The sequence below is a fragment of the Penicillium digitatum genome, chromosome 3 (assembly GCF_016767815.1).
Source record: "Penicillium digitatum chromosome 3, complete sequence".
Taxonomy (NCBI): Eukaryota; Fungi; Ascomycota; class Eurotiomycetes; order Eurotiales; family Aspergillaceae; genus Penicillium; species Penicillium digitatum.
Genome location: NC_089386.1, coordinates 2,560,912 through 2,587,474, shown reverse-complemented (window position 1 = coordinate 2,587,474; position 26,563 = coordinate 2,560,912). Strand labels below are relative to the sequence as shown.

Here is a 26,563-nt window from a genome sequence, read left to right as displayed (position 1 = left end):
GCTCGTTTAGCCGTATTTAGCGCAATAGTGCGAAGTGGGTATTATTTTTTTTTGATATTCGGACTCCGTACAAAGTGACAAAATTCAATATGCAATTTAGAAGAACAAGCATGCAGAAATGGGCCCACGTGCATCAAGTGACATGGATAAATGTCTGTCTGCAGGTCCTGCTTTTGGGGTCAATTGAGACATTTAATTCTATGTATTCTTCTCTTTTGGTCTCTCTACTGTGTTTTTTTTTTTTTTTTTTTTTTTTAATATCCCCCCCCCCCCCCAATTAACCACAGCTGCGAAAGACATCTTCCATTACACTGCTGTATGAATATATCCAGTGAAAAAAAGGATCGTACCAACTCCAAAGCCCTATCGACAAATGTGCTACTCTGGAGCTTTCGGGATGATTTCCCGAAGTCGCGACCTGTACGATTAATTCTTGACCTCTGTATGCGTCCAGCGCGACTGGATACAGAGCGGCTGCGGCGTCCAATGGTTGACGCGCCAGATGAATGTGATGATCATCCCGTTCTGCTCTCGACGCCGGATATCCCGCACTAGACCTCGGAACACTGGACATTGTGTGTTGTCCGCGCGGAGTCCGCCTGGTCCCACTGTTACGTCGTTTAGAGATTGTCGGTGTCCATTTGTTGATTTGTCCATTTGCCAACCGGACGATGGATTATTATTTATCCCTGATAACAAGGTACTCCCGTACTTTTGCCTTGCAAACAATAGTACATGACTCGTCAGGGCATGATGTAAATGATCCTGCGAAGACCAACCTCCTCCCTCCTCCCCCCTCCCCCCCCCCAAATAAACCAAGAATAAACATAAAAAAAAAGGAAGCAAAATCATACATCATCTTGCTTTTTCCTCACCGGCAGTGGAGGAATAGGTTCCGCGTCTGCGGGGTGAGATCTGACCCCCTGCGAACGCCAATCAGCAATTGAAGAAAGGATGTCGGTTTTCCGAGCTGAGAGCCCTGCATTATAGAGGATTTTCTCCCTCTTTCCTGCTTCATTCCTATCAGACTCGCAGGTAACCCGGGTGGGGGTTTGCCGGCACGGAATCCATATGTATTCCGTGATTTTTTGGATCCCCCACTTTCTCTAACTGGGAGGCTGAAATATGAATCCATACGCGAATCATGAATCACAGGGGGCTCCATACATGTAATTACTGTACGGATCAAACAGCCCTCAAATAGTCCGCGATAAAATTGAGCACTGAACATACACTGATCGTACCGGAGAGCCGCCGAGTACTCCGCTCGCAATTTGATGAGTTGGGCTAATTGGCGGTGATGGGCTCGTCCCACGGAAATCCCGCTAGGAAAATAATGGCCCCCTTTCTCCTCTTTTCTACCTTGGTACGGAGATTGGTGTGGTAGGTGCTTTTTTTTTTTTTTTGGTTATACTATAATTATCACATGTGTGTTGTAGAGACAGTTGATTGGAACATCAATCACTCGGAGTGGTACGGAGGACATCTCTTTTACCTACTTCATAGCTTTGCACTGTAGGATTGGAGATTGCAATAGAAATCGAAACTTGCGTCTAAAATTGAAACGTTTGATCTAAATGACATGTTCTTTTTTTTTTTTTTTTTTTCCCCTCAAAGTCCAGAAGGTCAGGAGATAGGCTCGGATCACGGGGAGTTATTCTTCCACGGTCTCCACTCACGCGTCTGTAGGTATCGTGACGGTTACGCGACAAGATCTTCTGGCCATGACTCTACAAGTTTCACTCAGCACCGTCGACAGGACTTACCCATGATGGATGCGTATGGGAACATAGCGGGTGGTCGATCAGTGGTGAACCCTGCCCTTGTGATTCAAACTTTAAGCCTCTTTGGATGTACTTTGCATGTGGACATGAACCCGTGGCGGTTGGGTTCTGAGTACAACAGATGAATAGGTACTGAATACCTGTAATCAAAGTGCAACACCAAACCTCCTTTCCAGGAAAAGAAGCTATCACCGGCTTCAACCGCCTCGGCTTTGAACCTTTGCAGCAGACTTTGGCGCTAGACTCCTCCCAGTCAGGCTTGTCCACCGAGCTTCTCTTTTTCTCCACTCAATCCCCACCCCGTTTTTCCTATTGGTGCAACCAGGACCGAGTGCCCGCCCTTGGTCGTCCACACTAGTCCTGGTCTTCCCGAGTCCCATCGCTTCTACTTCCCCCGACCTGCGCTACTCCCTTTTCTACCTTAGTTCCCTCCCGATAACGGGCAAGTGTTCCTAAGTATCCCCCCTCTATGCCCCTTTCAGAATTGGTTCCATCTCTGGGTTGAGGTTCCTCGGGCACGCCATTCTTAGCGCCCACCTTGGTCCAACTCAAGCCCACCCCTGGCTCTTGACATCTTGGTACCCACGGGCCATAGACGCTAGGTTCTCCCTTCGACGCACCCGAGTTGCGGGTAGACTAAGAGGCCTCCAGTTGGGAACCTAACCAGTAGTCCTTAGCAAAAACCAACAACATTTGTCTACATCACTTGTTGGACAATCTATCCATACTCAATCATTTTGACCCCGGATGAGAAGAATTTCAGAGGAATAGGTTGCCACTTCTCGCCTGGATGGTTCCGCTTTTTCTTCCCATTCAAAAACCAAAAATCGAAAAAAAAGAAAAAAAAGAAAAAAAAAGGGTTATCACACAGACGTGGAAAGCTTAGCCGGTAACGAAGACACTGAGGGGAAAAGGGGCCAATCCAGCTAAAAATCGGAGTGTGGTGTAGAAAAAGGGAATGGTCCGAGGTCAGAGAAAGTAAATGCCTCTTTTTTTTTTCCAAAATAAAAAAAATTCATTTTCATCCCTCTTTTGATCTATTTAAATGTCTCTCCTCGGAATTTGGTTTTGTATTTATAGTGTCCCTGTGAGCCCTATCTATATGTGGCCCAATATACAGTGAGACTGTTATATTGAATATACAATATCTAAATCGGAAATCGGAAATCTAAAAAAGATCAAACAAAAAGATGAAAAAAGACAAAAAAGACCAAACTACAAGAAGGAAAAAAAAATTTAAAATAAAATAAAACCACCAAAACACCAAAACACAAAAGCAATGCAGTAATTTTGCCATGACCAACGATATCGCCAACCAAAATTACGTGGTCCACCGGGTCCACAACATCCTCGGATCCCACGAGGACTGCTTTCCCTCTCTCCTAATCGTCTTACCTTTTAGGCCGCTCCAAGTCGCGTTGGCTCCTGAATCTTTTTCTTTTAGTCTCTTTAGTTGTCGTCCGCTTTTTATTTTTCCGGTGCCTCGTGCTTACCGCCACCTGCAAGGCATCCTCCGAACTAAGATTAAGCATCATAGCATCTAAGCATCTTGGTATCAACCTCCAAATTTTTTTTTCCCCCTAAAGCTGCGCGCTTTCAACCCTCAGTTTACAACTTCTTGAACGTTTGTGAATTGAATCTACTCTCTTCTCTTTCTGTCTCAGATCTCTCATCACGAAAGCATCTGTACGCAAACCTGTTCGATCAGTGTTTCGCGACTCAACTACACATATTTCAATTCCCTAGGAATTGAACAGAAAAAGGTACGTTCAGAATATCGTAGATCTGGAGAGGTCAGTCACGATTCCAACGTGGCAAGCTAGTCGTCCCCTTGCTTGGAACGTGTCGGACCGACTCGTCAACTGCCCCGACTTTTTCTCAAGACTTATTGTTGTGTTAACGCGTCTTTACAGATCCAACACAGAAACTCTTTCCCCCCCCCCCCATAGATTCGTCGGCATCCTTGCACGCGAATCTTCTCTTTTATGGACAACCGGCCCGCTTCCGAGTACGCACAGCCAGGTTCGCACCACCCAAACACCGTGACCGACGCCCCTTCTGAACAAAAACCCGCAGACCAAAATTCTGCTGCTGCTGCTCACTACACCCCGCAACCCGAGGTCCGCCCTACGCCGCAATATACACCGCAGCCGGAAGTCCGACCCAATATTCCGTCGGCCAATACTCCTCAGTCGGATTACAGTCTGAACCCTCCGCCGACCGCCCGCTCACCTGCCTACCAGGACTACCTTCACCGTCCTCCCCAGTCCTACGCCCCCAACTCCCAACCCGGTGGTGCGGCAGGTATGGCTCAAGCAACAAGTCCGTTCATCAACACCTTGCCTACGGGCCCGCGCAGTCCGCACTCAAAGTCTGACGCGCCCGTTCCTATAGATCCTTCGCTTCCGGCCAACAGCCCCACATACCCTCCTCCCTACTCTCCCTATCAGCCTCAGGGGCATGAGATGGCGCAGTACCAGGGTCACCCTCCTCCGCCTCAGCACATGTACGCGCGCCCGGATTGGCCGCATAGTTATGGACAACAGCATCATGGATTGCCGGGACCGTATGCTTCCCCGGCCACAACGGTTGGTTCCACCTTCCCTGTTCCTGCCCTTGCAAGGTCGCGCACTCCAAAGGTATGTTTTTGATGATTCCTGGGGGTACCTCTCAAAGCCTTTTACTTTGTTCAATCAAGGTTGTCTTGGGATGCCTCTGGGCTTGGTCATGCGGCTCGTAGGTCACCGTCGCAGGGATCGTCAAAAACAGCGTGCTCTGCCCCTCAACCGCTTCCTTTTTGGGATATGATTGGGTGGATTTGAATCCACTGGGTTTGATCAAAGCTGATTCACGGTCCTCCCAAAATTTAGGTCTACTCATTTGTCCCAATTCCTGGCGCACAGCAGCACAAGCGTCCTCGTCGTCGCTACGAGGAAATTGAGCGCATGTATAAGTGTGGATGGAACGGATGCGAGAAAGCATATGGCACACTAAACCATTTGAATGCACATGTGACGATGCAGTCGCACGGCGCGAAGCGCACTCCGGAGGGTAGGTTCATCGTTTTGTTGTTTTTGCGTGTTTTTGGTGGCCAATGCGACTGAGATCTTAATCTTCTGTCGCAAATGGCTGGATCGGGTTAGCGCCGGCTGTTGGACGCTAGTGAGTTACACTAGATGTCGCGGGGCCCGCAGTAGCGTGGCCGACGGCGTGGAGGTTAAATTTGCCTCTAATCCCTTTCGGCCGTTCCCTCGCCCGCAACCATCCTTCGTGCTACTTCCCCTTTTGGCAACTGAACATTATCACCCATGTCCACTACTTACTTTTCTCTTCCAGAATTCAAGGAAATCCGCAAGGAATGGAAGGCTCGCAAGAAGGAGGAAGAGGCTCAGCGCAAGGCTATCGAGGAGCGTGAGCGTGCTGCCGCTCAGGCTGCCCAGGCCAACCAGGTCGAACCTCCCAACCCCTCTGACCCATCCCACGGACAGCCGCCGGCTTATGCCGGTGGAGTCCGCCCGCAACTCCCTCCGATCGGATACCAACCCGCGGATAGCCAAGTTCCTAGCCAGTACGGTGGTCCTCCTGGTAGTGGCATGGTCTATCAGAACAATGCACAGATGGCCTACCCTCCCAACTATCCTCACTCTCCCTACCAGAGCGGACCGGTGTACCCGCAACGTGAGTAATGTCGCCGCCGTTTCTCCGTACCAGGATCGACCTTCTGGACTTCTCTTTCGACAGTGTCATCCTCGCCCGACCTGTCCGCTGATCCATAAATTCGCTACGGCTTCCAGAGACTCAATCCGCCATCTCTCCGCAATAATCCCCACATAATCACCTCTTCCGCTATGGATTTATACGGACGAAAATGCATTTGCTTCTTCTTTCTTATCACGATATCCCCTGTCCTTGGCTTATGTTCTCGTCCTGGATTCTGATTCCCTTCCCCCTCCCCCCAACACATCACATCCTTCAACTCCCAAGTTTTTCATGCTATGATACCATCCTCTGCGGCTTTTGTTCCTAATCTGTCTAAGAGTGGCTTTTCCAGCTTTGTTCTATACCTGTCATCCTTTTTGTGTTGAGAGTGCATCATGCTGAGAGAGTGTGCTGCCCTTGTGTACCCTCCCTCTGTTCTGTTTCCCACTTGAAATTTGGTGCAGAAGTGGTATGTGTCTTATCTTTGCTGGCCCGCTTATTGGGGTCATGGCTTCGAGGATGAAATGGGTGGCGGATTATTTGCATCTGTTCATCATCAACAGAATTCTCCCAACATCATTTCCCTGGGGGTTCTTTGATTTTTTTTTACTTGTCTCTCGTCTCCTCTTATCCGTGTTGAACTTTGCTACATGCAAATACGTTCTCTTGTTTCCTCTCTTTCCTCCATTTTCTGTTGATAACGTATATTATGCTCCACGGACTGATGCTCCAATCCGATGATGTGTATTATTTCTTTTTGTTATTCCCTTGCTAGTGCATTATCGGCAATTGGCTTATTTGTTGACCTAGTTGGTGTACCATCTACCCCAAAAATATGTATGAAAAGGATGCCCACATTTTCGATGACATGAAGGCAAGAAAGTCGAAAGCGGAATTTGCCCAATATAGGCGAGTGGACTCATGGCCCACGAGAAGCATGAGACAAAAAGAGAATGCATTGAGGTACACAGCCTCTCTATTATGTGCTAGCCTGATCTAAGCATGCCTATCAAAAAAGGCATATATAGCGGAGCCAGAGAGAACCAAACAAGCATTAGAATTACATGAATAAATTAGTTGTGGTAACAAGCAACCACGGAGTCATTCTAAGCCAACCGCGCCTTACCATAATCAGCACTAAGTAGTACCGGCACTTACCGTGGACCGAGCACAATACCATGCATTGAAGGCCAATTGATGCGCGTACGCACTGGCATTTTCTGTACAAGGTACCTACATGTATGCGAGTACATTACTATGTACTTGACTAGAACCAAATAAGACAAAGTGCAGCGTTGCGTATATGTAGGCTGTAAATCATACATAAGACAGGAAGCTAGTACAGTAAAGCGTAAAGCGTCTCCACGTGTTGGGGCATTAGTATCAGCCACCGATATCATAGTTGGGAGCCTGGTGGTAATTTTCCTGTTAGAGTTATTCCTAATTGTTTCTAGCTTGCTTCCTCTTCCTGCCTAGCCACCCACATGCTCTGTCACACTGCTTAGTGCTTAGTCTGTTTCTCCTTGTGCTCCACTGCACGTTTCTTAGCTTCGGACTAGTGTCTTGTGCTACTCTACGTCGCCTGGGCATGTGGTACAAAGTATGGTTCGGTTGGGTCGGGGTGGACGCTGGCTAGGCAGAATGTAGTGACTGATCTACATGGGTGTAGTGATAGCAAGTGAAATTTGGCTACTACACACAACATAGCTATGCAGAGTCGTTGACTTTTAGATTATGGGTTGAGTTGTGTATACTTGGAATTGAATGATAGGAATACCTGGTATTGTGAAGGCTCTGGATCCTGTGGCTTCGGCTAGACATTGAGGATCTAATTATAGAAAATCACTGAGGCAAGTGATGTGATGTAGTGTTTATATGAAGCTTGGCGTCCACTTTGATATAGGTTGATTTAAAGTAGGAAAGTCCATCTTCAGCCACGGATCGGTGCATGGACTAAATCCACGGCTGTAACGCAGATCCAGAACCCCTAAGGAAGCTAATACACTAGTAAAGTACTTAAAACGCACAGAAGACTCTTGGAAATGCGCTCTAGCGTTCCCGTCAGGCCCGCAGGGAACATGGGTTGAAGGAATGGGAACTAAACCACTTGCAGTCTAGTTGCATGCTCAAGAACCTGAGGTATCAATGGGTTTTAAATGCCTCAGGCAATAAAGTAAAGATGCCTGAATATGCAGGCATCAGACCTAGGCCTGATATGAACTAGCGTCCGGACAATCTGCGAAATGTTTTGCGGTGCATCTCCAACATGCAATGAGGAAGTAACAATCTGTTCCTCTTGTATTTCCATTTTGCCACTCTGTCCGTGTTTAATCTGTCTATCCTTTCTAGTATTGTGCAGGACACAAGCTTAACTTCTGGAGATCACAGTAATCCGGTCATGACATTCCGGTTTCCGGGGTCGCTCGTGAACAGAGCTTTGCGCAGCCGACTTCTTACCGCACAGCAATACCGTGCTAACATTGCTTCCCAACGACTACCACAGACATGGATTGTATCAAGTGATCACCGCCGATATACTTCTTCCTACTCCTCCTCCCACAGCCGGTCTTTCGACAGAGACAGCGATGCTCGCCGCATTGGACATGTTGGCGACAAACATTTTAAAAATCGGCAGAGGAATCGGCGGGAGGTTCAGGATGTCAGATCTAGGGATGATCATGACATTTTGATGGCCATTGCGTCTGGTTCGTTTACTGGGCGGTACAACAGTGAGCGTGAAACTGCTGATAGTGATGCCTTGGATCCCGAGGCTGCTGAAACCGAGGACTTGGAGAAAGATCCCTATGATTATGAGGATGGTGAAAGCGAGGTGCAGGAGAACGGTCTCCCTGGGGACCAAGCATCAAAAGAACGTGATTTGGAGGCTGATGTTGAGGCGGATTCTGCTGATGGCGAGGCCCCCGAGAACGACAGCTATCGTGGCCCGATTCGAGAAATGCCCAAACTCACACCCAAGATTATCAACGAGGAGTTGAAATGGTTGAACGACCCTCGGAAAATGGCGGATCGGGTCGCGCGCATTTTGCACAGTGGAAATCCTGCCCTAGCGGCGGCCTTGGTTCGTGCTGGAACAAAGCAGGGGTTGAGATGTGATGTTGCCTGGAATCATCTTCTGCAATATTGTATGGATCAAAATCACCCACAGGCTGCGTTTAAGTTCTATAATGATGTGAGTTTTGTCGTTCTGTGGTGCTTCCATTCGGGGAGTTGCCCGAGCTTGATGTTTAAACTTGTATGCTGACAGACTGTCTCTCGCAGATGAAAAAGCGTGGCAGGAGACCAACTCCTAGAACATACACGATCATGCTGAAGGGCTTCAGCTCAGCCCCGAGGTCATTGGGTGTCGCCAAAACTGCCGCCTCTGTCTACCGCTCAATAGGTTCACCGAATTCTGGAGTCAAGCTCGATATCATACATACCAACGCTATGCTCACAGTCTGCCATCGTCATTGGGATATGGATCGACTGTGGAAAATTGCTGGTGAATTACCTGAAGAGGGGCCTGGTGCCCCGGATGCTACCACCTACACCATCATTCTGAATGCCGTCCAATTCGCAGCGCGCAGAGACATAGAGAAGATGTCTCCTGATGAGATTGAAAAGATTCTCGAACGCAAGGCACAGGTTATCACCGAGGGCAAGAGGATTTGGGCCGATGTCATCTGGCGGTGGAAGAACCAGACCTTGAAAATTGACAACGAACTTGTAAACGGCATGGCCAGCTTGCTTCTGGAAGGCGGCAGTGACATAGACTGTTACAATGTCATGGAATTGTACAAGCAAACCATGGGGGTCCCCATACTGCAAAAGCGACCCACCGAGAACGAGAAGACGACCCGCCGCAGGATCACCCCCGAGCAAAGTCAAGCACTTGAAGTCTCAGAGGCTACACGGCAATCAAAGATGGAAGACGTTCCGTTTGTAGACGAAAATAATCGACCAATCCAAAGTTTGGAACCGGTCGTGGAACTTGAGCAAGACCTGAGAGATGAATTGGAAGAAGTGGAAGAGGAAGAAGTGGAAGAGGAGGAAGAGGAAGACTTTGCAGAACTCTTCAAACCTGTCGTTCCTCAGGCGGAGGAGCTATCATTCCTCGAACCCAACAGCAAGGAACTGACTCTTATCCTGAATGCTTGTTTCACCATGACCCAAGGATCCGAGGGTGGACAGGCTTACTGGAAACATATGACTTTGGAAGACCACGATTACCGCATTGACCCCGACACCTTTACCTACATCCAATATTTCCGCCTCCTCCGCATCTCTCGCTCCAGCAAAATCAGCGTCAAAACCATGCGTGAGCAGATGGTTCCCTCCGGTCAAGCAACCGGAACAGCATTCCATGTCGCTCTCAGTGTCTGCCGCCGGGATCGCCGCAACCACTCAGTTCTCCAGCACGCAAACGAATTGATCGCTTTGATGGACAAAGCATTGATTTTACCAGACATTCGCGTCCTAGACGGCTATCTGGAAATGATTCAAATTCTTTCAACCAACCCGTCCGTCCTTCTGCACCTCAGAGGACTCGACACAGAAGACTCTAAAACCTCCAAACCCCCTAGACTGCATGAGATGGGCAGGAAACTACAAGCCAAGCTGCGACTAGCTGCTATCGCCGCTTTACGGCCATATATCCTCCAGCTGCACGAGGCAATGGAGAACGGCAAGCCCGAGTTGAGGACTCGCTGGAGTGCCCTCCAGAACACACTTTCGGATTCTGTCGCTGGTTCGGCGGCTGTCAAGATCATGTCGCGGGTTCGTCTGGTGGTTGACGACACTCTCAAGCTTGACTATAAATCTTACGTTTCAAAGGCCGAGCGCAAGGCCCTTGAAGCTGACTCGAAGATGCTGAAGAAGTATTCTGACAAGGATGTTATTGCGACCTTCAAAAGGAAGAAGGTATACCCAACGATTCAGCAGAAGGAGGAAGCCCGGGAACGCATCAAAAAGTTCCAGTGGGAGGCTCGGAACTCTCGCAATCAAGAAGGTCTAGATCAGCAAGAGGACTTATCCTCTTGAGAAGCACTGGTTAAGGCTTAATCACATTCGTGAGCTTGGACACGACGAGACCGAGTGAGGTCCCGATTGTATTATGTTTGTATATCACACAGGGGGCTATAGATGGCGTTTGCATATTTTTGCATCATGTACATAATACCATTTGGTACATTCTCTACTTCTCACATGAAACAACGATTTAAGAGTTCCAAGTGGGTTGATCAATTTGCAATATCAACATATTCTAACGCTTCATCTGCGTGAGGAAATTCCGAACGCGATAAAGAAAGAAAGCGTCTTTTGTACTGAAAACTGTGAATCAGGGGAGACACTGCAGCTACTAGCCAGAATGGCTCCGCCAGCACTTGAAAATAACAAATCTTGCTCAATGCTTTCAATGTGTCGACCGTGGGACATCTACCTCCTGGACAATGGAAGGTTAGTGTATGAATTGAAGTCCAAGGACCAAAACGCTGACAGCTCCGCAGAATGCCAAAGACAAGTCTGCAACCAAGAGAACGCTTGGGTACTGGATAGAGTTGGCGAAGTTGTTGGAAGCGCGATGGAATCAACGCATTGTTCCTGGCAGATACAACTGGAGGCCATGATACTTATGAAGGCATACTGGGCGAGTGTATTCGACGTGCGGCACAATGGCCAGTGAAAGACCCGACTGCCGTGAGTTTCAACAACGCGAAAATTCAGATCAGACTCTAACTTTCATATTAGCCCATTTCGGCAATGGCTGCAGTGACACAGAATCTGTCATTTGGAATCACCGCCTCGAATTCATTTGAGCAGCCCTTTTTGGTGGCCAAGCGTTTCTCAGCCTTGAATCATTTGACCAATGGCCGAATGAGTTGGAACATTGTGACTTCATATAAGAAAGCGGCTTTCAAAACCACCGATATGGATATTCCAATTGAGCTTGACGAACGGTACCGCCAGGCAGATGACTAGTTGAAGGTGCTCCATAAGCGAGTTGCATTCCCACAACTCGATTAGGGTGATGATTTTGAAGACTGGCTCGGTGGTTTGCGTATAGAATTTCGACACACGCTGAGGCAACCTTCGTCTCTTCCCACTCACCAGCGGTGTTGCAGCCGAAGATTGCAAATATCCGCAAGCTAGCTGCAGAATGGGGCCGTGATCCGCATCAATCAAGCTCTTTAGTACCTTCGCACCCATTATAGGTAAGACTGACGAAGAGGCAAGGGCCAAGTACGAGGAGCTCAAGAAGTACGCCTCGGTGGTTGAAGGACTGGTTCTTTTCAGCGGATGGACTGGAATCGACATTTCCAAAATCGCTCTGGATCAAGAAACCACAATTTTAGGCTCTTTGGAGGCAAACAAAGTCACTGGCTGGCTTGACTCATTACTCACGACTAGCAAGGAAATCCCGCGTTGGACTCCTCGCGTGATTGCCGAGAGGGCTGCAATTGGTGGTCTCGACCCGGTGGCTATTGGAAGCCCTGCTACAGTTGCCGAAGAGACAGAGCGTTGGATCCAAGAGGCTGACCTCGATGGGTGCAATCTTGCCTATGTCGCCACGCCTGGCACTTTTAAGGAGGTGGTTGACCTACTCATCCCCGAGCTAAAGCGACGCAGGGTTTAGCCCGAGCATCCAAATCCCTCAGAGACATCTCTCGCCGCTCGTAAGAAGGTCTTTGACAAGGAACAGAAAGAGCTCAGGGCTGATCATACTGGAAGCAAGTACATGTACGATGTGTATCAGGAGGAGCCTTATGTTGATGGTATCAAAGAAAACTGATTGTCAAATTAACCACATAAGATGGTTATAAAGTTTAGGAAAATAGAAGGCTTTTGAAATGATTCAAAATCAAAAATCCTGTGATGTGCATGCAAGACGTGCATTGTTGAAGTGAATGTTGGAACAAAAACGTGCCTGGGGAACCTTGCCCGTGACCCAGTACGTAATGCCACTCTAGCCTTTCCGGGACAGCTTGGCCAACTCGCTTGCATACTCCTCGATTGCCTTTACCTTTGCTGTCGACTTCGCCTCTGAAACGACTAAATTAAAGGAGGTGCCATTTTCGTGCTAGTCTTTCGACCATCGCGACCATACCACGTGGACCATGGCTACCATACACCAAGGCCACCCCCATGATGAGCCCCATGATGACGACTCCCTCCTTGGCGATGATTTGATCGAAGCTGATGATGGTGGGTACTTTCTTTACCCTTATTAACTACCGGCACATCAAAAAGATTCTAATTCGATGTGTTTCTAGCCGTTGACGCCGACGACCCTCTACGCGGTACCTCCGACACGACCCCTCTGCGAGGTAACATCGAATCCAGCTCAGCCAACCGAGGCAATGCTTCTGGCTACGGCAACTACTTAGCTTCCTCTATTGGTGGTGAAGATCGCCGTGCGACACAAAATACAATTGACGAAAGCGTCTGGGAGACATTGTCACGCGACTTGATTGCCGTGTGGGAGAAAATGCGCCAGGTGCTTTGGCCGAAATACTTGCTTGGAGGAATGATGCAGCGTGGAGGCAGCGGTACAGCTGATTCTGAGCAAGGTGGTGTGTCTGGATTTGGTGGTAACATTCGGGGACTCGTTGGACGCTGGCCGGATGCCGACGTGGTCCTGCAGGGTGGCATGAGCGAGGGCTTGCGGGACTGGGATCTCTGGTAAGCTACCTTACACACGCAAAATCTGCAAAAACTAACCATAGGTTTAATCTAGGGGACCTCTTGTCTTTTGCCTGGTCCTAAGTTTGTTCTTGTCTATCGCAAAGGGTGATCAATCGTCAGTGGTCTTCTCGGGTGTTTTCTGTCTTGTCTGGATCGGAGAAGCGGCTGTGACTCTTCAAATTAAGCTGCTTGGTGGCAAGATGTAAGTGTTCTTTGAACCGTCCCCCAAATATCGCGGCTTACTGACATTGCGGTCTCGGCCTATTAGTTCTTTCTTTCAGTCGATCTGCATAATCGGTTATACACTTTTCCCCTTGGTCATTGCCGCAATGCTGAGTGCGCTGAGACTTCATACCATTGCACGGATACCAGTATATCTTGTGTTAGTCGCATGGTCTTTAGCAGCTGGAGTTAGCATCTTAGGAGGCTCGGGAGTGGTGCGGAACCGAGTCGGCATCGCAGTGTACCCGCTGTTTGTGTTCTACATTGCGATCGGGTGTCTCTGCTTCATCAGTTAAAACCTTTCTGTTGTGATTTGTGCTCAGCAGCCGAGAAACGTCTCCATCACATGCCTCTGATAAGGTATTGACGCAATGAATACTCATAACAAAATTGGATTGTACTAGAATAGCGCGGATACCGGTATATCCACATTTTGAATTAAATCTATGCAAACTGTATCCGCCGAGGTAACTAGGCAACAATAGACGATTGTTTTATTAGATGAATATGCTTTGTTCCCATTTCCATTCACATTTTTGCTATTCAGAGAACCCGTTTGTTGGGCCCCGCACCCGGCGGTCAAGTTATAAGAACCGGCAAGCTATCTTTTCCTTCTTCTCTCACCTTTCCACCTCTCCGTCCTCTTGCTCGTCTGTTCGCAAAGTTCGAGAACTTCAAATTTTACATTCTTCGTCGATTCGGCCGGTCCCAATCGATCCGATCTGTTTATCCGCGGTTATCGTAACCTGTCGGAAGCTCCGCTCCACTCAATTTCGATCCGGTATCTAGAACACCCAATATCTTTGACAAGTTCGTCCTTTGGAGGAAACACTATGGCTTCTGCTTCCCGTGAGAATAACTCCTCGGCAGGTGGTATGTCATCATTGCTTGAGCGCATAGCCTCAAAATCCCCCACATAGTTGGGCAGTTTTGCTGACAACTTCCAAAGCTCTGGAAACAGAGCAACTGAAAATGGACCACAGAGGTGCGCTTTAATCCAGTGATTCGTCTTTGTTCCGCCCTGCAGCTCTCATTTAGATACAAGATACCCATTCTGGGCCATGGCTTTCTCCAGCGTTGATATGATCTGACAATGTTGTCTTGACAGTAACCGCGCAGTCGCCTCCCTCCGACAATGACAGCGGCGAACGCCCTGTGCGACAACAACTCAAGGCGACCAAACTTGACTCGGTGGGCGAAAAAGACGGCTCTGCGCGTGCAAACCGAAAGCGCTCTCTCGACAACACAGATGGGGCCACTGACACACCCCCAACCAAGCGATCCCGAGAGTGCACCCCGGATAACGCCACGGAACACAATTCCAATCACGCCAGAATCCCCGAAGATGCGACCACCCAAGATGTGAGTGACCATGTGCTCCCCACAGCACCTGCGAACACTCCAGTTCACAATACACCTCTATCCCACAACCCGATCATGAGCCACACCCCCGAAATCACCAAAGTTCAGCTTCCCCTGGACCTTGAGATCAAGATCTCAATCGGTGGATACGAGCAAATTAGCCATTTGATCATTCCTGTTGAGATCGGTCTCAAGGTGACAGCCGGGGCGGCCTCCCTGGCTTCCCCGAATTCGAGATCCGCCGCAGGCGAATCTTCCAAAATCCACATCACTATTCCTTCTGCAAAGCCTATAAATCCATCTGGACACCCTTCTCCAGGTCACCCTTCCCCTGGACACCCTTCCCCTGGACATTCTTCCCCTGAGCAGCCTTCCCCTGAGCAGCCTTCCCCTGAGCAGCCTTCCCCTGAGCAGCCTTCATCTGGGCAGCCTTCATCTGGGCAGCCTTCATCTGGGCAGCCTTCATCTGGGCAGCCTTCATCTGGGCAGCCTTCATCTGGGCAGCCTTCCCATGGGCATCGTTCACTTGAATCCTACATACAAGATGACCCTTCATTCCACATCTATGAAGAGCCTGAGTCAATTGGAGATTCTTCATCTGAAGAATCCCTGCCTGACTACCGTTCACCTGAATACCCGTCTTCCCCGCCTCCTGTCCCATACAGTCCAACGAACCCCGATTCCCCTAGACCCAAGGTTGAAGAATTTGATTCTAACATCTCTCAATTCCCACAGAATCTTGAAATGACCGCCGGCGGAAACGAGGATGAGTCTTCACAAACCCTCAATAAGAAACGGAGCCGAGAAGAGCTTGAGGATGGTGCCTCGAAGAACTCCTACATTGCGACTGAGCCCGCACCCGGCTTGACTGAGACAACTTCGGACGAAAAATCTACTGCCGAAGGACAACCCGAGAAGAAGAGACCTCGAGACAATTCGGAGGAGCGCAAGGCTAAGGTGGACCAGGCGAGTTTGCTACCTCGACTTCCCCAGCTTTTACTTCCATCTTCCACTAACACTTGCTTCTGATAGACTTTCACTGCGAGTGCATTCGGAATGGCTGCTGCTGCCAACGCACCTTCACCTTTCGCAATGCCTGCAACTAAGTTGACATCTGAAACTTCGCCTTTTGCAACCAGCGGTGCCTCGACTTCTGGTTTCGGTACCCTCGGATCCGGTTTCTCTGCATTTGGCAGCGCTTTCCCGGCTTTGTCTGGTAAACTCACCAGTTTCGCGTCTCCTAATGCTCCCTCCGCTTTCCCCGGAACCGCCGGTAAACTGGCCAGTTTCGCATCTGCCAATACCCCCACCAGCTTCTCTGGCGCAAGTGGTAAACTGACCAGCTTCGTGTCTCCGAATGCCCCCGTTTCCTTTGGCGAGTCTAGTGATAAGACCCTTGGCGCCAAACAATCCGACAACGAAGATAGTGACAATGAACCAGTTGGTGAAACGGATGACACCTTTGTTGCCGAGAAGACCGACAAGCGTTTCCACGCACAAACTGGTATGGACCCCTTGTTGCCTTCCCCCAGGATCCCAAATATGGCCAGAAACTCATTCAGACGTGAACCCCCAGTTGAAACCGGCGAAGAAAATGAGAGCACCGAGTTCACAGCTAAGGCCAAGCTGTATTATTTTGACGACAAGAAATGGAAGGAGCGTGGTACCGGCACCTTCAAGGTTAACCTCAAGACGGAATCCAACGGAAAGAAATCTGGCCGCATTATCATGCGTGCCGATGGTGCCCTGCGTGTTATGTTGAACAGTGCGGTTTGGCATAGCATGCCCTTTGGTGATGCCAAGAGTTCTCGCCCGACCACTCGGGATATTTATCTCGCCAGCAACGAAGACGGGAAGGTCGTGAGCCTTCTTCTCCGGGTAAGTGTCTAAATTCTTTTCATTTCAAATTGAATGCTCAGAACACTAACATTAAATGATGCAATCCAGCTCGGTAATGAGAAGCAGTCCGGCGAATTGTTTGATGTACTAAAGGATATCATGGAGCAAATTTGAGTTGATCAGTCATGAAGATACATTTGTAAATAATAGAAAACTTAGAAAAAAACCAAAAAAAAAGCCGCTTCTCTCATGAGGGAGGCTCCGACTTCTTTATATTGCAGTTCATTGGCGATCTTTCATACACTTCACTTGTGTAGATATTGAATCTTCTTCCATTACTTGGGTAGACTTTGTATGTTTCCCTGCCTTTATGTTATCACGTTGACGTACTTGTCTTCAATGACCCATAGCAAGAACTAGTCTGAAACGCAATTCACGAAATGGGGATTCCAAATTTGAAAGCTCCTTGGTCAAAAATCGAAACAAGAAATTGCAGATGGTGAGTTGGTCTTAGGTCAATGGGTTTTCTTTGAACCCAAGAGAGTCAAATGCGAGCTTGATCGGTAGGCCTTTCAGACAACAATGGATACAGAAATCGAGATATTCATTTCAAAGCTCCTTTAGCAATCGGTAGAATTGGGTTCGCGGCCATCTTACGCGACACAGGGGCTTCTCCCAAAAGGCCAGATGTTGTTGGCCTACTTCCCGGTACTGTCTTGCAACTACAATGGCCTTTACATCTGCCCTGATTCAAACCTTCATAGAAGACGCGGAGCAAGCTTTAGGCTAGATACTAAACTAGATGAAAATTCCGTTATTTGCTGAGCGAAGCGAAGCAAAATTAGCATATAGTCTATAGGTAAATATCTAGTTAGTTAATTAAGGTAATGATATGGTTAAGGCACACATGAATCCTTGGTGGGGAGCCTCAGGCTCGTAAACCAACTGAGCGGCCAGGGGGGCCCCCCCTGGTGTGTAGTCACCCTGCAAACCACTCGGGAGTACATACAATTAGGTGCCGATAGTGCATGTCATGTTATTCCTTCATGAACAGTTCCAATACGCCTTACTATTCGACATAAACTAGCTATAATCAACTAAACAAGGATTTTCAAGGTTATAGATGTAGAGGCCTGAGTATTGGCCACTTTAAGAACCTTGGAACGCATAGCCAATTTAGGTGATATTGGCACACGTGACCTCGCGTTTCCCGTCAACTTAGGACCTATATCGACTTCAACTGCAACAAAGAGCATTATGGAGCTTCGACATGTCGGGCTCCTTATCGATACCTCTGAAAAAATCATCGTTAAAACGGCAACGAACTCATGCCAGCGATTGCGGCTTCGAGTCCAATGTGCCTTCACCCTTGAACGCGTCGCCCCAAGACTCTGCTCCCTCGGCCACGGCCGATCCTCCCCCCAATGAACCAAATGTGCACATAGGCGGGTCTACCAGAACTACGGCCGCCAAAAAAACGGGCAAAGGGAAGAAATTTCCCTCGAAGCGGCTGAAGCCCGCGAAACGAACCCCATCTGCGCCATTGCCAGATGCTTTCAAGCGTCTCTCGCAAACCCATCGCGCCTTGAATCTCGTCTATACATTTTGCTGCACGCGAAAACACTTTGCCACCACATTTGAAAACATTAAAAAGGCAGTACAGGCCCAACTTGGTCAAGGACGAGAACTCACTGTTGAGGATGTCGCACGTGTGAAAGTCATAATACCCGGGGCGGTCCGCTTCGAATATGTGGACGAAGCCAAGTTGGAAGTAATGACTGTTGGCGATGAAGAGATAACTCAGTATGGGTTGCACAAGCGATCCAGTCTCGCATTTACGGCAGACATGGACATGGCCGAAGACGCCAGAAGTGGCGATCTAGACGACACAAAGCAAGCTCTGCTGTTTGAGTTTATAGACGGCGATCTGAAACGGGAAGTCCTGAACCCGAAGACTGGGGAACCTATGAAATCTATACGTCGCATGAAAGATGAGGACATGAAAATGCCCGTCTACAGCCAAAAGCAGATGCTGGGTTTGATTGAAAAACGAAATGCCAAGTTCTCAGACGCTTTGAATGATTTTTTGGTTCAATGCGAAGACAAAAATACTGATCCAGTGGATGCTCTTGAACAGGAGAAGAATGATTTTCTGCCCACCCCTCCAAGCAGTGGGACAAATACCGTTCTTGCGGTGAAGCTGCCAACGACGATCCCCAAGGAGCGAAAGTCTATTGATGAAATAATTGCAGAGATTCGGGAGATGGATTGGTATCATGCGCAGATTGTGCCAGAAGGCCATCGAGTATTCGAAGCCCAGTCTCCTGTTTACGGAGATTTGACATTCCCACTCTCGCAGGACCTTGTCAATGCTCTGTATAACACAAAAGGAATCACCCAAATGTATGCTCATCAAACAGAGGCAATTAACCACCTATACGACGGTCATAATGTGATTGTGTCGACGTCGACGAGCTCGGGAAAATCCCTCATCTATCAAGTCCCCATGCTGCATGAGCTCGAAAAGGATCCGGAGAGCAGGGGGATGTATATCTTCCCCACTAAGGCTCTGGCACAAGATCAGCGCCGCAGCATGATGGATCTGCTTCAGTATATGAACGGGCTGCAACACACAATGGTAGAAACCTTTGATGGGGACACGCCAATGGGGAGCCGGAACGTGATTCGTGATGAGGCGCGGATCATTTTCACCAATCCCGACATGCTTCATGTCACCATTCTACCGCAGGAGAGTACCTGGCGTACCTTTTTGAAGAATCTGAAGTTCGTTGTTGTCGACGAACTGCACGTCTACAACGGCCTATTTGGGTCTCACGTCGCTTTTATCATGCGCCGTCTTCGCAGGATCTGTGCTGCGGTGGGCAATCGTCATGTTAAATTCATATCTTGCTCTGCTACTGTAGCAAACCCAGAGGATCACATGAAGTCTGTCTTCGGGGTGCAGGATGTGAAACTCGTCGATTTCGATGGATCTCCCTCTGGTCGCAAGGAGTTTGTTTGCTGGAACACGCCATTCAAAGATCCTAAAGATCCTCGCTCTGGGCGCGCTGACATTGTCACTGAAACTGCGAGGTTGTTTTGCCAGCTCATCCTTAAAGGCGTGAGAGTCATTGCTTTCTGCCGAATCAGAAAGCTCTGTGAGATTCTATTACAAGGCGTGCGCGCCGAGTTTGAAAGACTCGGGCGAACCGAAATCGGCAACCTAGTGATGGGTTATCGAGGCGGGTATAGCCCTCAAGATCGACGCCAAATCGAAAAGGAAATGTTCGAGGGAAAGTTGATGGGAATCGTGGCTACCAATGCTCTGGAACTGGGCGTTGATATTGGATCCCTGGATGCAGTAATCACTATGGGATTCCCATACTCGATCTCCAATCTACGCCAACAAAGCGGTCGCGCTGGACGACGTAACAAGGACTCTCTTTCCGTCCTGGTCGGGGACAGATACCCAACTGACCAACACTACATGCAGAATCCCAACGAGATATTCACACGGCCAAATTGCGAGCTGCAGATCGATCTATCCAATGAGCTCATCCTCGAAGGCCACGTCCAATGTGCGGCATTCGAGATGCCTATCCGCCCCGAAGAAGACAGCATCTACTTCGGGCAACAGCTACTTGCCCTGGCTCCAACCCGCCTCACCAAAGATCCACTTGGCTTCTACCACTGCCACCCACGCTTCCGCCCGCAGCCCTCCCGCAGCGTCTCAATCCGCGACACGGAAGAACAACACTTCGCCGTGATAGACACAACCAACAACCGCAACATAGTTCTCGAAGAAATCGAGGTCTCGCGCGCCTTGTTCACAATCTACGAAGGCGGGATTTTCCTCCACCAAGGCACAACATACCTCGTCAAAGAACTCAACACGGAATCCTTCCTAGCGCGCGTCGTCCGCGTGCACGTCGACTGGAACACCATGCAACGCGACTTCACTGACATCGACCCCATCGAAACCGAGGCAATGCGACTAGTCAGCAACGACCCTTCCGCCTCACGCGCCTTCTTCGGCGCAATTCAAATACACGCCGTAGTCTACGGCTTTTTCAAAATCGACAAACGCGGCCGCGTCCTCGACGCCGTCGCCGTCGATAACCCGCCAATCGACCGGCTTGCCAGGGGTATGTGGCTCGATGTCCCAACGCGCGCTATCGACATCCTGCAATCGCACCGTCTCAACGTAGCTGCGGCAATCCACGCCGCTGAACATGCTGTTCTATCTCTCCTGCCCTCCTTCGTCGTCTCATCACCCGGTGACGTCCGCACAGAATGCAAAGTCGCGAAAAAAGAGCTTGGCCGACCGCTGCGTCGCGCGAACGTACCCAGTGAATTTGAGGAGAAACTTAAACCGCCTTCACGGCAGAGACCTGCTCGGCTTACCTTCTACGATGCAAAGGGCGGACCGTGTGGTTCCGGTATTGCCAGCAAGGCATTTGAGTTTATTGGGTTGCTTCTTCGGCGGGCGGTTGCACGCATCGAGTCTTGTTCTTGTCGTTCGCCACAGGGCTGCGTGGAGTGTGTTTGTGATGAAAGATGTAAGGACATGAACGTTGTTATGAGCAAGGCTGGTGCAGGGGCTATACTACGTTGTCTGCTGGGGTGGGAGGTTGATGTTGATGCTTTACCGTGGGGGGAGGATGTGGAGGGGGATGATCTTGGAGTTGGAGGTGCTGGGGAGCTGGCTGGTGGGGTAGAGACTGTTGTGAAGGCCGAGGAGGTGCCGTGGAAAGCTGGATGTCGGATTGGTCGTTGATAGGTACTACATCTATACTACTACTGTATGGATGGGTAGCTACTAAGTCGTGCCCATTCATGAATTTTGCTGTCCAAGTGTAACCCGGTGCACCTGTGGGACGTTGGGTCTCCATGTCTTAAGGGAAGCAGACCGCCTGTATGTGTACAACTAATATCCGCTGACTAGGCCCAAATGTTCTATAGACATAGACTCAATACAGGAGAATATAGGGGTTGAGCCTTGTTCTCTGGCTGCTAGGGAGCAAAGAGAAGAGAATAAGAGTTCATTCTTGACTCTGAGATAGGAAACAACTACCTAAATAGTTGGTTAGCTAGGAGGGGCCTGGCCAACTAGGCACCTAGGCCCGTGACCGTATCAGAACATTGCTTCGCCAAAAAAAAGAGGGTTTATACATAGAGAGGATGAAAAAGAAGTGTGCAACACAAAGAGGGTAGACAAAATTCCATTTCTGGTTTGAGGTAAATAAAAAGCCATCGCCCGGATTAACCGGCGATCAGAACAGCATGCCGGTTCCGGGACGAACGGAAGGCAGACAAACACCAAGGAAAGTGGTTTGAGAGATCATGGAGACACTGCAGACTATCAAACTGCTAGACCAAAGTGTCCACCGCACTTTGGAGTTCCGAGGCAGGCAGCGATCTATAACACCCTTAAAGCCTCATCATGCCAGTGCGGAGTCTGTCAAACCTTGGAAGACCTTTTAAATGAGTGATTCGGGGCTTGATGTTCCACCCATGTAAGAAAAGAAAACCTGCCCTTAGGGAATGTGGACGTATAGATAAGGTATCATGAACGGGATCAGTTAATGATCCCAAAGGAAGTTGGGTATAATTGTTGTACATCAGGTCATGACGGAGAAAGACGTTTTCGGGTTTCAGGAGAAAGGGAAGATAATGGTATGACAAGGTAGAAAGGGCAAAGAAGGATGCGTATATGCTAGTGATGGGGAGCGCTCAAATAAGACATCGTTATACTTATGACCATTCAAGAGAAGGCGAAAAGAAGCCGCGAGAAGATGGAAAGAGCAGAGCAAAGGGTGAAGGCATCATTCGATGTCCAGTAGAAAGGTCTTCAGTCGAACGTGATATTAATGTCGTCCAGTCGCAGGATGTAAGTGAAAGTGGCTGCCTGAGTGTTGGCGGGGTCGGGAGTGAGATGCTAAGAATGAAGCGGAGGCCTTACTTAAAAGACCATGGAAACTCGAGGATTGGATGGTGATACAAAGATAACTCCCCCTGCCCATTCACTGCAGTCCACTATAGAAATGGAGGGTTCTTGTCGTCGTTTTCATCCAGATTCAAGCTCCCGAACATAGATTTCATATCACGAACAGTCTCGTGCTTCTCATCGCGTACCTGCGATGAGCGGTCATCGGACAAGGAGCGAATTTCGCGGATAATGCTTGTATACCCTTCGTCATTAGGGAGCCACCAATGGTTAACCTCTGGGACTTGCCAGATGGTAGCAAGCCCAGTGCGGAAACTAGGGGCGATGATGTACCTATTCGCACAGTAGCTCCAGGTTAGCTTTGCTCTTGATCAAATAAACCTGAAACGCAGATCCGCCGGTAGAAACTTACCCATGTTGCTCTAACAACGCCAATGTGCGGCGGGCCCACATTTGATACTTATGCTCCCTAGGAAGAAACATGCCCAACATGCCAAGGCTGTTTTTAAAATTGATGCAATATCCGTTTTCTTTGTGAGGCCACCGTATCATTGTCTCAATCAGGCGACACTGCTCCTTGGCCAAGTCTTGCAAATTTTGGAGCAAAGGCTGCTGCAGGACTTGCATGGTTTGGAACTTGTACATTGTCTCGGTGGCGAGAATGTCGATCCAAGCGTAATTGATATCCCACAAGGGTCCTCGATGCAAGATTCCTGGTACGTATGGATCGACAACATCATCTTCGGTCAAGGGCTGCTTTTGTGGGTAGTACTGGACTTTGTATTCGTAATCATCAAATGTCCTGAGAATCGTCTTGGCCTGCTCAAGCCATTGGCCCAGATGTTCGTTCTGAATGGCGAATTGTTCCATTGATATCATGCCGCGAGATAACTTTGCATAAAGAGAAGCCATATCCAAGCCAAAGCGTCGGTTGATTGATGCTACCAGGGCGAGTTGTTTGGATGGATCATCCGGATAGATAGCGGCTTGCTCAGCATCATAATGCTCCTTTGCAAGATACCAGTGTCGACCGAGGACTGTTTCAGTGCCGGCCAAAATCCCCACGACCACATCGAAGCGCGAGTACCATAAGAAGATGTTGGTATGTAGCTCGTTCACGTTGGCGGATTCGGGTGTGATTAGCTCTAGCACAAATGTGTGTGCCGCCTGGTGGTGATCGATCAAGTTCATCCAGTCGCCTATGTATTCCTATAAATGCACCAAAAGTTAAAAAAAAATAGAGTCGGTACAGTGGTCATGGGAGGGTAGGAGCAACATACCTCAAATGTTGTCAGGACAAGGACAGTGCACAATGTAGCCTCACTGTGCTCCTCTCCAGAACCCAAAGATTTCCGGAGAAGAACCAAGGTTTTGTTGTAGTATTTCAAAAATGTATAGAGCTTCCCCTCGGGGCTGTGTAAACAATGATGGTAGGCCGAAAAGCCCACCAGCGCATAAAGGAGAGGCTCATACTGCAAGGCAAGTTCGATAAGGCTGTGGTGGAGGAAATTGGAGGAATGCTGTCTCAAGAAGAAATATGGAGGAGTTATAAAATCATGGTGGAAATTTAAATAAAATCGTACATCGTCCGGTAGGCGCGCATTGTTGAGCAATTCTGCTGTGGAATGTCCCAGGCTGCCCGAGCGCACGCTCAACGACTCGAGGCGCGGCGATTCAGTGGACGGCGAACTACTCTGTTCTTTCATGTAAGCACTAGCGTCAGACGTGGCTCTGGCATTGTGCTTCCGAAGAAATTGTACGCTTTGACTATTACGCGAGTCCGGTTGTGATGTAGCAGTCGTGCTTGCTGGCGACGATCGGGATTCGGATACGGCGCTGTCGGGCTCCTCTTCATCGATGATGGGCTGCAATGGGCTCAGAATCCCAGGGCCTACCTTCGCAGATGAGTCGCTGCCACGAGACTGCGGGCGACTAGTGCGCGACTTAGCTGTAGTGTGTGAGCTAGCCTTGGAGGATGCGGTGGGTGACGGGTAGACACAATCGCGGCCCCCTTTTCTACACCGTTCACAGAGTGGATGGTTCTCATCACACTTGATCCGGCGCGAACGGCAGGTAAAGCAGCCACTCCGGGTGCGCTTATGCTTTTTCTGATCCGGGGGAGGCTGGAATAGAGCTTGTTTTGGGGGCCCTTTGATCGTCTGTGCTGCGGAGGGATCGTGCCAGAATGCAACACTTTCGGGATACCTTTTCGGCCCAAAAAACGAATACGACGATGAGCTCGAATCCTGTCTGATCGAGTTCAGAAGGCCCGACATGGCCGTCTGGGGTGATTGATGTGATTGCGTCATTGCCACGATGTGGCAAAACCCATCCAAAGTCCCGTCAATTCCCTTGATTCCCTTCTTGGTATCTTTAACTCCATCCAACGACTGAACAATATTGAGTCGTCATCATAAGTATCAAAGAGATTTCAAAGAGGAGAGGTGAGGTCGGTGGAGGTTGAATGTACAAAATGACCCAAACTATTGGAAATAGGTACGTGCCGAGATCAAAAGGAAGGAGAAAATAGATGATTTGGCTATAAAGACGACCACTTCGGACGAGTTCAATAGCGTCCAGCCTTCAAATAGAAGCTAAAGTGTGATCTGCGTCCTGTATCCAATACTATGTGTAAGTACAACGCTATTTGGACTTCGACAGAGAGTAGGATCTGAAACATATGGAACAGCTCCAATCGGTTAAATTCAACATCTCTTTGGACATGTCGGTCTTGTAGTAGGTATTGCCCTTTTAGGCTATACACAGAATACCATATTTTTTTTTTCCCCTTTCACTATTCTAATGATTCTAATTCCCCTGGACCTAGGCATCCCAAATGACATTTCCTTCTAAGTATAACCTATATTGGACGGACCACTCCATACTCCATACTTTGTCCATCATTACTACTGTAGCTCCCTCTTCAACGAAGGTCAGGAACTGAACTTCCTACTGAAAACCTCACGAAATAGGTTGCGATGTATCAAAAAATTGACAAAGAAAGCAAAGAAAAAGCAAAGAAAAAGCAAAGAAAAGAAAAAGAAAAAGAAAAAGGGGGGAGATGATGACAACGATCCCAAGCCACAGGGATAAATTCAAGTAATTGTTCTGGTCTTAGGGCTTGGCCATCCTCTGCAGAGACGCATGTTAGCGTCTATCAGTCCCGGTTCCCCGGGCCATTTTCGGTTTATACTTCTCAAAATGAGCTAGTGATACTGGTAGATTTTGGGGGGGGGGGGGGTTGGAATTTATTCTTTAAAGTGGTTCCAGTCAAAGTACTCCGTAACATCATCACAAAATGCAGCTGTAAAATGTTGCCCCCTTGCCGGCCCCTTTCTGAGTTCCCAATGCGAGGGGCTGAGATATGTCCGGTGGTTTTCGATCAGCACTGCGCCTGATCGACGATGGGTTGACAGAGAAGGTGGGCCTGATAGATCGAAAATAAAACACTACCGCTCTTCGAAGCCCTGGACCAAGTTGCAATATGTAGAACAGCTAAATTCAGTTGGAAGCTCCGTCGTCCCAGGAGAAGATGATCCCTAGTTGGGCTTACCAGAATAGTTTAAAAGGGGGGTGGGAATTCGCTAGAAATTCACATTGTAGATTAAAATCCCATCAAATGACCCAAAAAGGATACCCTGATGATCCCGAAGCATCTTTCAAGGTTCCAAAGCTCTGGCCATATTTATCTCATACTACATGTCCCGACCGTGCACGAGCATTTCGTCTCTTCATGTGGGTGAGATATATAATCCGAGCCAAGACAACGCTAGTGGACCAGCTCCATGACAAGACCCATGTGAGTACAACTGACAGCCCTGGGGCAGAATTTCTTTTTTGGCCTTTTCTTTCGGCTTTGGTTTTACACGTCCATCTGCCATGTATGAAGCATTGTACATCATGCATCAAGCTGGTTCAAGTGAAATCCCTGCGAAATCCCTGCGAAATCGGTGTGGATCGGCCATAGATCCTGGCAGAAGTTCATGCACCCACCAGCCCACTTGCCACTGTATCTCATGTGGTCCAT

General features: G+C 48.8%; 7 protein-coding genes across 7 annotated transcripts; 6 read left to right on the top strand and 1 right to left on the bottom strand.

The window, feature by feature from the left end:
- Positions 1 to 3,769: 3,769 nt before the first annotated feature.
- Positions 3,770 to 5,560, top strand: Pdw03_8476 (Zinc finger, C2H2-type; the record flags this gene model as incomplete). Its single annotated transcript, XM_066101980.1, has 6 exons — positions 3,770 to 3,806; positions 3,861 to 4,106; positions 4,179 to 4,372; positions 4,655 to 4,835; positions 5,121 to 5,462; positions 5,526 to 5,560. 6 exons carry the CDS (start codon positions 3,770 to 3,772, stop codon positions 5,558 to 5,560), a joined length of 1,035 nt encoding a protein of 344 aa, XP_065957063.1.
- A 2,321-nt stretch (positions 5,561 to 7,881) lies between these two features.
- Pdw03_8475 (Pentatricopeptide repeat protein) lies at positions 7,882 to 10,523 on the top strand (the record flags this gene model as incomplete). Its single annotated transcript, XM_014678126.1, has 2 exons — positions 7,882 to 8,673; positions 8,763 to 10,523. 2 exons carry the CDS (start codon positions 7,882 to 7,884, stop codon positions 10,521 to 10,523), a joined length of 2,553 nt encoding a protein of 850 aa, XP_014533612.1.
- A 367-nt stretch (positions 10,524 to 10,890) lies between these two features.
- Pdw03_8474 (Nitrilotriacetate monooxygenase component A/pristinamycin IIA synthase subunit A) lies at positions 10,891 to 12,117 on the top strand (the record flags this gene model as incomplete). The annotated part of the gene is made up of 5 exons (XM_066101979.1): positions 10,891 to 10,940; positions 10,991 to 11,028; positions 11,092 to 11,180; positions 11,232 to 11,440; positions 11,676 to 12,117. 5 exons carry the CDS (start codon positions 10,891 to 10,893, stop codon positions 12,115 to 12,117), a joined length of 828 nt encoding a protein of 275 aa, XP_065957062.1.
- Positions 12,118 to 12,598: 481 nt separating this feature from the next.
- On the top strand, positions 12,599 to 13,684 carry Pdw03_8473 (Yip1 domain; the record flags this gene model as incomplete). The annotated part of the gene is made up of 4 exons (XM_014678124.2): positions 12,599 to 12,686; positions 12,755 to 13,163; positions 13,219 to 13,368; positions 13,435 to 13,684. The coding sequence occupies 4 exons, from the start codon at positions 12,599 to 12,601 to the stop codon at positions 13,682 to 13,684; spliced, it is 897 nt and encodes a 298-aa protein (XP_014533610.2).
- A 537-nt stretch (positions 13,685 to 14,221) lies between these two features.
- On the top strand, positions 14,222 to 16,763 carry Pdw03_8472 (Pleckstrin homology-like domain; the record flags this gene model as incomplete). The annotated part of the gene is made up of 7 exons (XM_066101978.1): positions 14,222 to 14,261; positions 14,338 to 14,373; positions 14,497 to 14,750; positions 15,486 to 15,716; positions 15,783 to 16,254; positions 16,327 to 16,628; positions 16,698 to 16,763. 7 exons carry the CDS (start codon positions 14,222 to 14,224, stop codon positions 16,761 to 16,763), a joined length of 1,401 nt encoding a protein of 466 aa, XP_065957061.1.
- A 1,096-nt stretch (positions 16,764 to 17,859) lies between these two features.
- Positions 17,860 to 21,366, top strand: Pdw03_8471 (DEAD/DEAH box helicase, putative; the record flags this gene model as incomplete). The annotated part of the gene is made up of 1 exon (XM_014678123.1): positions 17,860 to 21,366. One exon carries the CDS (start codon positions 17,860 to 17,862, stop codon positions 21,364 to 21,366), a length of 3,507 nt encoding a protein of 1,168 aa, XP_014533609.1.
- Positions 21,367 to 22,625: 1,259 nt separating this feature from the next.
- Pdw03_8470 (Fungal transcriptional regulatory protein, N-terminal) lies at positions 22,626 to 24,845 on the bottom strand (the record flags this gene model as incomplete). The annotated part of the gene is made up of 3 exons (XM_014678122.2): positions 22,626 to 22,869; positions 22,949 to 23,745; positions 23,817 to 24,845. The coding sequence occupies 3 exons, from the start codon at positions 24,843 to 24,845 to the stop codon at positions 22,626 to 22,628; spliced, it is 2,070 nt and encodes a 689-aa protein (XP_014533608.2).
- Between the last annotated feature and the right edge of the window lie 1,718 nt (positions 24,846 to 26,563).